Source organism: Anomalospiza imberbis, chromosome 7, assembly GCF_031753505.1.
Source record: "Anomalospiza imberbis isolate Cuckoo-Finch-1a 21T00152 chromosome 7, ASM3175350v1, whole genome shotgun sequence".
In the NCBI taxonomy this organism is placed as follows: Eukaryota; Metazoa; Chordata; class Aves; order Passeriformes; family Viduidae; genus Anomalospiza; species Anomalospiza imberbis.
The window spans coordinates 36,140,095-36,153,842 of NC_089687.1; the positions used below are offsets into that span (position 1 = coordinate 36,140,095).

Genomic DNA, 13,748 nt, shown 5'->3' on the forward strand with positions numbered 1-13,748 from the left:
TCCTAACAGAGCGATTGGGGAAAAAAAACAACAAAACAACAAAAACAAAACAAAAAACATTTTGGGTAACATTCCATTTGCAAGCGATAAAAATAATTTAACATTTAAAAATAAAAGAGAGGATAACAAATTGAAACCGAAGTTGTAGGAAAACCCATCCTGGTTCCCCCAGGAGCTGTTCCTCGCCCGGCTGCCGTCACCTCGGCGCCGCTCTCAGGGTACCGAGGTGCTCTCGTTTGGAGCTCAAATAATAGGACTGGGACATGTGCTATTATCACCATCCAAAGCCCTGTTGTTGTACATTCTTCACAGAAAAACACTGAACAGTTTGCAGTAAGCCAACCAGTTCTTTTTCTTCCCTTATTCTAATGCTAAGTCATACTGAAGGTTAGGGGAGAGGAGGGGGAAATGTGGCTTCAACGTTCACCTACTTCATCACACACAAAGGTTTCTACTAAGAGCATATCCAGGTTGAAATACACATCTGATTTCCGCCATGAGGCTGATGCTTATGGGGTGCGAGATGAAATCTACTTCGAAACGATAAACACATCCCTTTTCAAGGAACAAAGTGTTATTTTTTGCCTTTTGGACCAACGCTTGGTTGCTGGGTTGTTTCTCCTGAGCCTTGCCAGGAGAGGCGGCTTTCACTGCTGCCACAAATGAAATGATGACTGGCGGCAATCGCACACCTTGCCATTGGTAAGACGTCGTATTTAGCACGTTTGTTTGCGTTCTGAAAATCCCTTTTCTTGTTTTTAGGCCCTCGAGGCTTTGTACACCAGAAATTACACAAGTCACGCACAGGAAATTGTAAATTGGTATCCACAGCCATTTTGAGGCATTCCACAAGAAACCTGGCTCTGCACCTGAATGTTCCTCTCAAAAACAATTAAAAAAACCCAAAAAACCCAAAGCACTAACTAGAGTGGAAATTTAATTTAAAAAGATTCCTTCCAACCCCACGCTTCACCACATTTTATCAACAAGGACATACTTAATTCTCCGGGGCACAAAAAAAGCCTTCCATTTTTTGTGAATCCTTTTCCTGGAATAATAATTTCAGCACTTCATTCCTAAATTTCCTTGTACACTTGGAAGAGATGAAGATGAGGGTGTTGTTTCCTAGCCAAACCAGAGAAACAACATTCAGACAGTGGTTTTGGTTTCCTTAATTTGTGAAGGTGTTCGAGGAAGATACCAGTGATCCCCTTGCGTTGGAAATAGCAGCGGTTTCTACTTAACCTCCCGTCTGCAAGGAGGAGGCTGGGGAAAGACCTGGATCGCAGGGTCTGAAGACCAAGTTAGGAAAAATGTGATCTCCTGGGTGTGGATTTGGCTTGGCAGAACCTTTTGAGGCACCCTTGGCCGCTCCCGTGGGACAGAAGATGCTGCTCCACCGCGTGAGCAGATCCCAGAGGGACTGGCTTTCCTGTTAGGGCTGAGGTGGGACGGGCAGCTTTGTTCCTGGGGTAGCTGCTGCTCTCCTTTGAGTAGTACATTCAGAATGAGTTCCGGTGAACCAGCGCGGTAGTGCCAGTCGTGTGCCACTTTTACACACGCAAGAATCGCCCACAACATCTCAACTGGTTACGCTGTTCTGCGTGGGAAGTGGAAAACCTCTGCAGTGATCTTAGGAGATAACTCGCTACTTCCGTAGCTGTAGAAAACCCAGAGGCAGTAATATTTTCTAAAGTGCTTCTTTACTTAGCAGTTATTCTTTTAAAAATCAGACTTGTATTTTGTAGCGGCATCGTTTCCTAGTAGGTCATTGTCCTAGGTTGACTGTATGATGCTTTTCTCCCCAGTCATCTGTTCCGTTTATGCTGAATAATAAGTTTTGTACCTTTAAGACTTGTTCCAGGAGACTTGTTCATCCCCTGATGATCCAGGGGAAGGACCCTCAAAGCCAATTACTGACACAAAAGCTGGAGTTAAAGCAACTGATACAAGATCAGAAGCCACTATTGAGTCTTATTCCCTGAAGGACCTTTGTGGCCTAAGAAAGGATTACACTCGAAGACCTGATGAATCTATAGTTAATTGGTTAGTTCGTCTTCGGGATACTGCAGGCGAGGCTGCAATTTTGGACGGTAGTGAAGCGAGGCATTTGGGGTCCCTGTCAGATGATCCGGTTATTGACCAAGTAATGATGAGGGGGGCTGACTCTTAGAGTCTCTGGGCACGGGTCCTGGGAAGTGTGGCACAAAGATATCTGTGTGCAGACGATCTCTCTATGCAGCAAACCCAGTGGAAGACTATAGAACAAGGAATTCAGCGCTTGAGGGAAATGGCAGTGGCAGAGATTGTCTTCTCAGATGATGTAACCACTGTAAATCTGAAGGAGAATGGAGATTGACAGCGGACTACTGTGCCTTGAATGAAGTGACTCCACCGCTGAGCGCTGCTGTGCCGGACATGCTGGAACTCCAGTACGAGCTGGAGTCCAAGGCAGCAAAGTGGTACGCCACTGTTGACATTGCTAACGCGTTTTTCTCCATTCCTCTGGCAGCAGAATGCAGGCCTCAGTTTGCTTCCACCTGGAGAGGTGTGCAGTGCACCTGGAACCGACTGCCCCAGGGGTGGAAGCACAGCCCCACCATCTGCCATGGACTGATCCAGGCTGCACTGGAAAAGGGTGAGGCTCCAGAACACCTGCAGTACATTGATGACATCATTGTGTGGGGGAAGACAGCAGCAGAAGTGTTTGAGAAAGGAGAGAAAATCATCCAGATTCTCCTGAAAGCCGGCTTTGCCATCAAGAAGGGCAAAGTCAAGGGACCTGCTGTAGAGATCCAGTTCCTGGGAGTGAAGTGGCAAGATGGACAGCGTCAGATTCCCACTGATGTCATAAACAAGGTCACGGCGATGTCTCCACCAACCAGCAAGAAGGAAACACAAGCTTTCCTAGGTGCCATAGGTTTTTGGAGAATGCACATTCCTGAGTAAAAACAGATTGTGAGCCCTCTCTGCCTTGTCACCCGCAAGAAGAACACTTTCCACTGGGGCCCTGAGCAGCAACAAGCCTTCACCCAGATCAAGCAGGAGATCGCTCATGCCGTAGCCCTTGGCCCAGTCAGGACAGGACCAGATGTGAAGAACGTGCTCTGCTCTGCAGCCGGGAGCCATGGTTTGTCCTGGAGCCTTTGGCAGAAGGTGCCTGGTGAGACTCGAGGCCGACCACTGGGATTCTGGAGCCAAAGTTACAGAGGGTCCAAAGCCAACTATACTCCAACAGAGAAGGAAATTTTAGCAGCCTATGAAGGAGTCCAAGCCGCCTCAGAGGTGATTGGCACTGAAGTACAACTCCTCCTGGCACCCCGACTACCGGAGCTGGGGTGGATGCTCAGAGGAAAGGTTCCCTCCACCCACCATGTCACCAGTGCTACATGGAGCAAGTGGATTGCTCTTATCACACAGCTCTCCCGGACTGGAAACCTGAATCGCCCTGGGATTTTGGAGATAATTATAAACTGGCCGGAAGGTGAAAACTTTGGTCTCACTGATGAAGAGGAACAAGAAGTGACATGTGCTGAAGAAGCGCCACCATACAACTAACTGCCAGCAGAAGAAACGCGTTACGCTCTTTTCACTGATGGTTCTTGCCGTATTGTGGGATGAACCGGAAGTGGAAAGCAGCCATAGGGAGCCCCACACGGCAGGTTGCCGAAGCTACCGAAGGAGAAGGTGGATCAAGTCAACTTGCTGAACTCAAAGCTGTTCAACTGGCCCTGGACATTGCAGAAAGAGAGAAGTGGCCAAAGCTCTACCTCTACACTGATTCATGGATGGCAGCCAATGCTCTGTGGGGATGGCTGGAGAGGTGGAAAAAGACTAATTGGCAGTGTAGAGGAAAACCAGTTTGGGCTGCTGATGAGTGGAAAGACATTGCTACCAGGGTAGGGAAACTACCTGTGAAAGTTCGCCATGTAGATGCCCATGTCCCCAAGAGCAGAGCCAGTGAGGAGCACCAAAACAATCAGCAGGTAGATCAGGCTGCAAAGATAGGGGTGTCAAAGATAGACGTGGATTGGCAACACAAGGGGGAGTTGTTCCTGGCTTGATGGGCCCATGATGTCTCAGGCCATCCGGGCAGAGATGCCACCTCTAAGTGGGCACGGGACCGAAGGGTGGATTTAACCATGGACAGCATTTCTCAGGTTATCCATGACTGTGAGATGTGTGCTGAGATCAAGCAGGCCAAGCGAGTGAAGCCCCTGTGGTATGGTGGGCGGGGGTCCAAGTACAGGTAAGGGGGGCCTGGCAGATTGACTACATCACACTGCCCCAGACACGCCAAGGCAAGCGCTACGTGCTCACAATGGTGTAAGCCACCACAGGATGGTTGGGAACCTACCCTGTGCCTCATGCTACAGCCCGTAACACCATTCTGGGCCTTGAAAAGCAGGTCCTTTGGAGGCATGGTACCCCTGAGAGGATTGAGTCAGACAATGGGACTCATTTCAAGAACAGCCTTATCAACACCTGGGCTAGGGAACATGGCATTGAGTGGATGTACCATATCCCCTACCATGCACCAGCTGCAGGCAAAGTGGAGAGGTACAATGGACTGTTAAAAACCACCTTGAAAGCGTTGGGTGGGGGATCTTTCAAAAACTGGGAGCAGCATTTAGCAAAGGCCGCCTGGTTAGTTAACACCCAAGGTTCCACCAGTGGAGCAGGTCCTGCCCAGTCTGAGCCTTTGCATACAGTAGATGGAGGCAAAGTCCCAGTGGTGCATGTCAGAGGTTTGTTAGGGAAGACAGTGTGGCTCAATTCTGCCTCGAGTACAGACAAACCCATTCGTGGGGTTGTCTTTGCTCAGGGACCAGGTTGCACATGGTGGATAATGCAGAAAGATGGGAGACCACGATGTGTGCCTCAGGGAGATTTGATTGTTGGGTGAGAACTATGCGTAAATATCACTGTTTGCTGAATGTCACTGCCATTGTCTGTGTATAGCTGTGTATTGGATGTGTTTGTAGAGTTAGAATATATATCTTAGTTTTAGTAGTAAGCTGACGATATGGGGATAAGGGGTGGAATGGCCTGGGTTGACTGTATGATGCTTTTATCCCCAGTCGTCTGTTCTGTTTATGCTGAATAATAAGTTTTGCACCTTTAAGACTTGTTCCAGGAATGAAGCGGGGGAGAAGAAGCGTGGAGTTTGTTTCCAGAAACTGCACTCACTCCTCCGCATTCCTGCTGCTGGACTGTGTTGTCTGTGGACGGACAGACAGCGAGACAGAGCTCTCCTTTGCTTTTTAGTTAGTTTTAGCTAGCTGAGGCAAAGTTCCCTGGACTGTGGCTTTTCCTCTTCTTTGGATCTGCTCAAACCTGCTCTGGACTGAACACCAAGAAGAGCACCGGCAGCTCGCACCTGTGGCCCAGCGGGCCGGGCCTGGGTCGTGGCATTTCCAGCGCCGGAGGGACTGAGAAGAGACTGAGTGAGCCGAGCTGCAGCCTTGTGGGGGGGAGATTTTTCTGAGTTTGTCCCTCTTTTAGAGCGGCAAGAAGTTTCATTGTTTAATATTGTTTAGGTTCGCTTGTTTAATAAACAGTTTTTTCCACTTTTCTCCAAGGAAGTATTTTTTCCCGAACTGGTTGTGGGGAGGGGCCAATTGAATCTGCCTTCTAGAGGAACCCCTTTGGGGGTTCTCTCCCAAATTTGCCCTGAACCAGGACAGTCATGGACCAGTAGATAGTTTCTGATGTAAAAAACCCATTACATATTTTGTTTAAGCAAATGACACTTGCTTGATAAATGCAGCAAAGAGAGTGATCTAAGTGCAAACCCCACAATTTCTGAAAACATGGCCTTATGTTGGTTTATTAATGCAACCTTACATCCTTTAGAAGTCATTTACTTCAACTCCAAGAGCAGGGATTAAATAATACAAATAAAAATTGAAAATTCCATGAAGCTATTGCCTATTTACCCTGAAATAAAAGAGTCTCATGATTCTACTGGTGCAAAAATCCCTCCAAACACATTTGTTTTATTGGCAAAGTCATTTAAGGTCACTTTTGCTTCCAAGACCATCTTCTTCCATGGTTTCCACTGAAGGAGTTTTGCTTTGTAATGGCTTATGGTTCCACAGTGATTTGTAAATGAAAAACCTACTATGAATAACTCTACCATAGTCACTAAATTACAGATACTGTCATGAGAAAAGTCCCAAACTTACAGTGTTTATTTTAAAATTTTCAGCAAGACACAAAATTCAAGTCAAAGTGTTTTCTTTGAGTGCCATTTTAAACGGCAATAAATGGCTGCTGTGCCCTCTGGATGGAGAATTCCATGTGCTTCTTACGTGTTGTACTTCGACTGTCCCCAGAGCTCAGTGTGGAAGGGCTCCCACGGGCACAGCCACTTGGATCAGCTCCTCCTACGGATGTAGTGCAGCAGGCTTGGATCTGCGCGGGGAGATCCCGGCTGGGAGGCACGGAGCAGGTGTTGGGGTGGCCTGGTCTCAGAAGGCAATGGCACGAAGCGTCCCGGGCAGCAGGACGCAGAAGCGGCTGCGGCGTCGTTCCAGTTCCGAGCGGTGGTTCCCGTGGGAGGGGGTGGCTATTGCTGGGACAGCAGAGCGCTCCGGTTGGCCTTCATCTTCTCCAGCCGCTTCACCAGGTGGCCATTGCTGACCTCCACCTCCTCGATTTTGTCCAGTGCTGAACGAAGCTGAAGGAAGGAAGGAAGGAAACAGAAGAACACCGTGACTCTCACCGTCTTATCCCTTTGCAAAGGCAAAGCAAGGTTTGTAGTTTCCAACGCTAACTGACCACATTAATTTGGAACATAAAGCAGTTGAAAATTCCTTTAGCGGAGGTAAACTGCTTTGCAGGCCACGCACACAGGTGTTTAAGCATACCGCCAAGAACCCACGGTATTTACAGAATGCTGAGCAAAGAAAGCCAAGGTAAGAAGAAACGTGGTCTCCAAAGTCTGAATTTGGCTTGACAGAACTGTGTGTCTCGAGGCAGTCAGCATGGACAGAAGGTTACTCCTGTGGAACAGGGGATTCCCAGAGAATCACAGAATTTCCCTCAATCCAGAGGCACGAGGCTCTGGGTGATGTACACCTGTCTCACTGCACAGCTTTTATATTTCTGGTTCCTAGAACTCTGTTCCCAGCTGTGACTCAGAGCCTCAGTTTCCTGTAAAACCCAAATGGGATCAGGGTAGGGAGAGAGAGCTGGACTGCACAGAACAATATTTATAGGCAGCAAAGCAGAAGGAGTATTTAGAACAAGCAAAGAGCCATACTGAAAAAAAACCAAAGAAGCACCTCTGGAGGCAGTGAGAGAGAAGCTGAGAAAGGTATTCAAGCTCTAAGGAGACACAGGCACGGTCAGAGTCTGTGGACAGCCTCACTAGCCCAAACAGGCCTGAAGAGATTGGCAGAGCAAGGAAAACAGGCTCACAAAGAACAGCTCACATCCTTTTAGCAAGTCAGGTTAGCATGGAACGGTGAAAAGGCAGTGGGAGCTCACAGCCGTGACCGTCACTCCAGTTTGAGTGCTGAAAACTTGGTTGCACATTTAGGAGGAGTAACTAAAGCAATAAAGCAATTAGATGCTTATCCCTTGCTGTGCCAAGGAAGGTGGTTCCTCCCCTAAAAGACCCCAGGGAAGCAGGTTTCCCCCACGTGGAGCAGGCTGACCTGTGACAGCTTGCAGGTGGAGTTACCTCTCTCTGCAGTTTGCGTTTCTCGGCCTTCAGTTCGTCTTCTACTCGCTCAGCATTTTCAGCAGCAGTTTTGTATCGGGCTACCTGGCCTTCCAGTCGTATTACCTGAGGTGGAGGCAAAGGCTGGGAATTAGAAGCTGTACTGATAAGTAATTCTGAAGTTCTACTCTTCCACTAGTACTCAAGGAAGAACCAGAGAGATGCTAACTCCTCTTTGGTAAAATAAAGGCATATTTTCAGGGAAGGAAACAACACCAAGGAAGCCTGGCAACAGTAACTTACTGCTGACCTTTTGTACATATCCATATTTAATATGCTTCCAGCAACAAAAAATACAGTCCATTGACTAAATTTCTCTTAGCAAGAGCATTGCTGATGTACTTTGGACAAGAGCAAACAATCAAAATTGAACAGCTGTGCATAAACTCCATCTCTATCACCTCACATGCTGGGAGCCATTTAGAACCTGTTGACAGCTAGGCATAAGGAAGTGTTCAGCAGAGCTCATCAGGTACTTTTGTCTTTGACCATTCTTCCTTCAGTACAGAAGAGTAATGTATTCCTTCTTCCCCATACATAAAAGTCATAGTGGCCCTCATGCTCCAACACTCACGTTTCTTATTTTAAGGGAAAAGCACAGTAAACATAATTTCATGTATCATTTATCAAAACACACTTCCTCTTTGTATTCTCAGCCTGCCTGAACAAACAGAACAAGCCAAAAACTTACATTCTGCTCCAATGCTGTTATCTCTTGCTCAGACTTTGCTAGTTTAAATTTGAGATCGCTGATCTGTCTGTTGGCATCTCCTAAAAGAATTGCAGATTTATCAGAGATGTCAGAACAAGTGTGAACAGTTTCTAACAAGTCTGTGGTAAAACTTCCATGCATCAGGGATCTAGGTGGGGCAGCAGGAGAGTAGTTCTCTCAGTAAGTGTCCAGCAGAGAGGCACCATTCCCAGTCCTGCCTGATTCCCTGCCAACCACTCTGAAGGCAGAATTAATTTGAACTCTCCCCAGCTCTGCTGAGGAGCAATACCAGAGATTTCCAACTGCAATCTTAAACAAAGGCTCCTAATTCCCATACCTCTGTAGAGGTGCATGGCTGCTCTCAGACTAAAGCCCCCTTGGAACTGAAGGCTCGTTCTTACTCAGAGCCATATGCTTATTATTGTGCTGATACATTTCCTCACTCACATGCAGGGCACAAAATTCTCTTAAAATCAAAATACAGCTCACTTTGGAGGTCAATCATGTGCATATCTGTCCTGTTTTCCAGAACTTCATCTTCAGACTGTGTATTTTCCATCTTGCCATTCCTTTGCTTTTCTTCCAGTTGTCCCTTTAATTTTTTAATCTGAAGGACAGAAAACAGTTATTGAAATCACTAAGGGAAATCATGGTTTGAATTCACTCCAGTATTATAAAACAAAAGATGTATTTTTTATACATAAATTCAAAAAAATCTTCTGTTACTTTGTAACATCCTAGAAATTCTTTTGGCAAATGACTCATGGTATTTTCCACATCAGTGCTTACGTACAAGTTCAAGATCAAAACAATGAGTGAAAGGTGACGGGCTTATTAGAAAAGCCATAAATTTTCTGCAGGCACGTTAATGTAAAAGATTCTTAAAAATTCCCAAAGCTGTGTTTGGTTGTGTGCGAGTCTCAAGGCCCAGGTCACTGAGCACAAATGAAAGCATAGGGTGTCCTGCAGGGCAACAGATCAGCTGAGGTGTTTTGAATAAGCTTTATAGCCACTATGGAATACCAAGGTACCAGCAGTAATTCCTTTTATTGCTCCTTACCCATCTGCAATTCCTCCAACAAACCTTTCCAAAAGGCCCATTTACCCACAGACCCAGCAAAGGGGAGGGCTTACTCTTGGAGAGAAACTTTGCTTCTACAATTTCTGAGCCGTGCCCGTTTGACCAATCCGAAGGATTATTATTCAGAAATAAGAGGGTCGTATCTTCCATGTATCCTGAGCTAACACACGGGAGGAATGTTTTGGAGGAAGAACAGAGTGCCAGCAAGGCAGCAAGAGCAACCAGACCACACCACTGCCACTCCACACCTTGTGTTTGGGCTATTTTTGTTTTGTTAATCCTTTATGTTCTTCACTTGCCCTGTGATTACCTGGTCTAGCAAGGACTCCCGTTCATCAGTGAGCTTTTTCAGCCTGTCTGGAAGAGAAAAGGGAGAGTTCAGTGCTGGCCGAGCCAGCGGCGCATCGGGGAGCGCATCTGAGACACGAGACTGACCCGTTCGGGTTAGTGACTACCGATGGGGGAGTTAGGGCACGTACTACAGGACACGAGGCCCAGGCGGGGCTGGGAGGGGGCTGCAGCCAGGGCACTTTTGGCATTCTCACAGAACATGCTTGTCCCAGCAGTAGCAGCAGCCAGCTGCATGCAAAGAGGCCAGTCTTCTACGTTAGGTTAGCATGCAAGAACTCTAGGGTCAAGCACAACTGCAACACAAATTCTCACAGATCTTGACAGTTTAACACAATGACAATACTGTAAACACCTATAATCACATTCTCAGCCCTTTAACTCTTCCCTTCTTTTACATGGCAGTGACATTTTAGCTCCAATATTATGACCAGAAAAAACCATTTGCCCGTCAAATTATTTGTGCTTCGAACGCAGCAGCCTGGTAAAACTGTATTTTCTCTTCAGACTCAATTCTCCAGGTCAAACATCAAGAGGCAATGGACAGCCTGCACCAACTGTTGTGCTACATTTGGACTTGGAAGTGCTACAGATCAGCACATGGGTATGTGCGGCCTTCATTTATAAAGTGCACTCTACAGAATGAGACAGCTGGAAAAAGAACTACAAAGTAAGCAAACAAATCACTTCATTTTTTTCCTTCCCCATTAAGGGCTGCAAAGTGTGAAAGCACATTTTCTTACCACCCAAACGACCTAAATGACTAATTAACAAGCTCAGTTTGTTCAGGTACACCTCAGGCAGGAGTACACTGCAACATCACGTTGAAATACACTCATTAGGAGAGGATCTGTTGGCCTCAGCTGGGTCTCACTGCTGGTTTGTTCAGCTGGCCTCCCTTGCCAGCAGTGCAGAGCTCAGGCTGTTCAGAGCTCAACTCCACAGCAGAGGTCTGGCCTGCTGATTAAATGGTTAAAATCCAAAGGGCACTCAAGAAACAGATTCTTTTGTAAACTTTAGGAAAGCAAGGTAAATTACACATAAGAGCCTGGTGGGCTTTCAGCAGGTAAATTCTGTTGATAGACAGACTTAAATATTTTTGAAGAGCTTTAAAAATACCATTTCTTCTTTGTTGACAACTCCTGAACAAGCCAAAGTCTTGTGGTTCTCCCTTTTTTCTTGGTAGCACGTGCACTTATAGGGAATCAAGAGTCTGTATTGAATCAAATCATGGTGAAAACTGATCTCCCAATGGAAGTCCCTCTGCACAACAGACACATAGAGTCCATTAATGCAGTATGTCACTTCCCTGCTGGGAATACACACCCCCATACAGTCCCATTCCAGAGCATGGAATAAAACCTTTACCTTGGCTTTTGATGCAATACCCACGTACAGAACTTAGCGTGACATCCCAGTTCAGCAGATCTTTGGATTAATTTTGAACCTCCTGAAGTCCTATTCTTTTTTTTCCATCCATTTGTGACACACCCAACATTGCTACACCTGAGCACTGGTATGAAAAAAACAAAAAAAAACCCAAACCCACTTTTTTTGTAAATACCACCCACAAACAAAATTTCTAAGCATAAACCCCTTTAAAATAATAAAACAATTACACAGATCTATACGGGAAGGAAAGAAAACTTAAGACAAATTCTGCAAAAGATGAAAGATATGGAAGAAAAATAAAGGTCAACGAAGAAAGCAAGAACAGCAAACAGGTTGGAGATACTTGGACTCAAGAGATTGTGTTGGGATTTACAGGCCAGCAAAGATTGAGAAATGGAGTTCCAAGGATTGGAAATAGAATGAGGACTGGTGCAGCAGGAAACCTTTAGGCCACTGCAAAATTAGCCCAAACTTACTGAGTCCAAAAGGGCCAAGTGACACATTTTGATCCTGAAAACAATGTAGCTGTGACTTTCATTAACACAACCACTGCTGTGGGATGAAAGCTGCCTGCCTGAAGAAAGGATGCCTCTGCCAGCTTTCAGTGAGGAAGCACACTGGCTTCCCCAAAGCCCTTTTCCTGCAAAGAGGATGCATTTTGGGATGAACCTTCCAGTATGGTCTCACCTTCAGTTCTCTCTGCCCTCATTACGGACATCTGTGCACCCCACTGGGACATGCAGACAGCAGGGTTTACCAGATCAGGGAAAAAATGAGTTTGCTAAAATTGCCATTCACATAAAGTTCTCTGCCTGTAGAAATGAGGGTCTCTTGGGCTTCACTTCTCTTAAACCCCCATATTAACACAGAAAATTGCTCTGCAGAGTCACCTTAACTTTGCATTTAGGAGATATTTTTCCAACAAATCTGAGGACCTTGAGAACAGGTGAGCAGGAAAGAACAGTTTATTGAATCAGGACAGGAAGCAGCTAATTAAAACTGTCATCTGTAACAGTCATTATCCTTATCCACATACAAAGATACTACAGTGAATAATCAGAGTGTGACATTCACCCCAGTTAGCTTTGGAAAGGTGATTCCCAGGGTACTCACTGCACCAGCTCCTGGCCTTCACACACCAGAGTTTAACAGAGGACTGAGGAGATGGGGCCTGTGAGGGAGCAGGACAGAGGCGTGAGCACAGTGCTGAGCAGTGTCTTCTGCCACAGTTTCTGCGTCCAGTGACCGATCTCGTTGCCTGGGCATTGCTTACTCAGGTGCTGCTCCAGTGGCACCAAACATTCCCAAATCAGCCACAGATGCTCCAGGACTCTTTCCACTTGGAGGGGAGCATGGGATGGGAAGCAGCTGGTTTTACCTGCATGATTTACATGACGTGTGGCCCAGGAAGTAACTAACCCTGATGTAAATGAAAGGGGTAAACTGCTCTTGGAGGATGAAAAGACACCCCATGAAATCCCAGCTCCAAGCAGCTATTCAGAACAGCCTGCAAGAATCCAGCTGTCAGAGCAGGTTGGGCAACACTCCCTCTCCAGATCTGTCAGTTTATTGTGGATGATGAGAAAACGCTTTCCTGTCTTTCTCAGAAGAGGGATGCTGCCAGGGACAGCACAGGATTTGGAAGCACTGGCTTGCAGTACTGATTTTGAGAGGGACAGGAGGACTTTTCTTCTCTCTAGTAAAGAAGATATTGACCAAGACCTTTTCACGATTTATTCCCCTTTTTTATCAAGTAAGTTTCCTGAGATACTGCTTTTGAAAGCACTTCAGGCTAGCTCTGATATGCACAAACCTGGGCTACAGCATTTATGTGCCACTAGGTGATGACCACAAAACCCAGCGAGCATTCGGGGTTATTCTGGAAGACAAAAGCTTCATACTTGGGTCACAGACTCATTTTCAACTTTCCAGGATGGATTTCTGGCACACCAGCTACTCTGCACTGCCTCTCCATGTTCTTACTGCCAGTTACACTGGGAGTGGGATCAAAGCTGGTACTTGGACACCTAAGATTGGAGTTGTTTCTGCTCCTGTGACTTGGCATTAAAAAGGAATTCTCTTAAAGATGCTGTGTTTTCTGAAGTGGAAAAACTAATTAAAGTCAGAAATGAACTCATAAGAAATACAGGATATAATGGCATGTTGCCTAATTTAACTCTGATAGATCCATCCACAGTGCAGATGAAGCCTGGTAAGAACATTTAATGATCTGTTTAAATCTATTTAAGAATTAAAACCCACTTCCAACATTAAACCATATATTACTGTTGAGAGCATAGCCGAGCCAAATCTTTAAATAAACACTGCTACACGCTCATAAGAAATGCTTATAAGATCTATGACTTTTTGGATTAGCATCTAGTGTAAACTCTTAGGAACAACTGCCAATACTTACGGAAACCATGGTGGATCTGCTGCAAGTTGGAGAGAAGCCACATGAAAGGAGTTACAGGGTTACAGACCTG

The 13,748-nt window shown here is 46.0% G+C and overlaps 1 protein-coding gene and 1 long non-coding RNA gene across 5 annotated transcripts in view; one reads left to right on the plus strand and one right to left on the minus strand.

Moving 5' to 3' along the window:
• Window positions 1–1,497: 1,497 nt before the first annotated feature.
• Window positions 1,498–13,748, minus strand: part of LRRFIP1 (LRR binding FLII interacting protein 1) — a 104,946-nt gene continuing 92,695 nt past the window's right edge. For all 4 annotated transcript variants that reach the window (XM_068196642.1, XM_068196643.1, XM_068196645.1 and 1 more), the window contains 6 exons: window positions 9,833–9,879; window positions 8,931–9,048; window positions 8,421–8,500; window positions 7,691–7,795; window positions 5,696–6,682; window positions 1,498–1,776 (listed from right to left, as the gene is read on the minus strand). In XM_068196642.1, the coding sequence (XP_068052743.1) occupies window positions 6,572–6,682; window positions 7,691–7,795; window positions 8,421–8,500; window positions 8,931–9,048; window positions 9,833–9,879 (461 nt within the window). In that variant the 3' untranslated portion in view covers window positions 1,498–1,776; window positions 5,696–6,571. The remainder of the gene's footprint in view (window positions 1,777–5,695; window positions 6,683–7,690; window positions 7,796–8,420; window positions 8,501–8,930; window positions 9,049–9,832; window positions 9,880–13,748) is intronic.
• On the plus strand, window positions 2,339–3,960 carry LOC137477473 (uncharacterized). The gene is made up of 2 exons (XR_011001019.1): window positions 2,339–2,548; window positions 2,644–3,960. It is a non-coding gene; the product is annotated as an uncharacterized lncRNA (long non-coding RNA).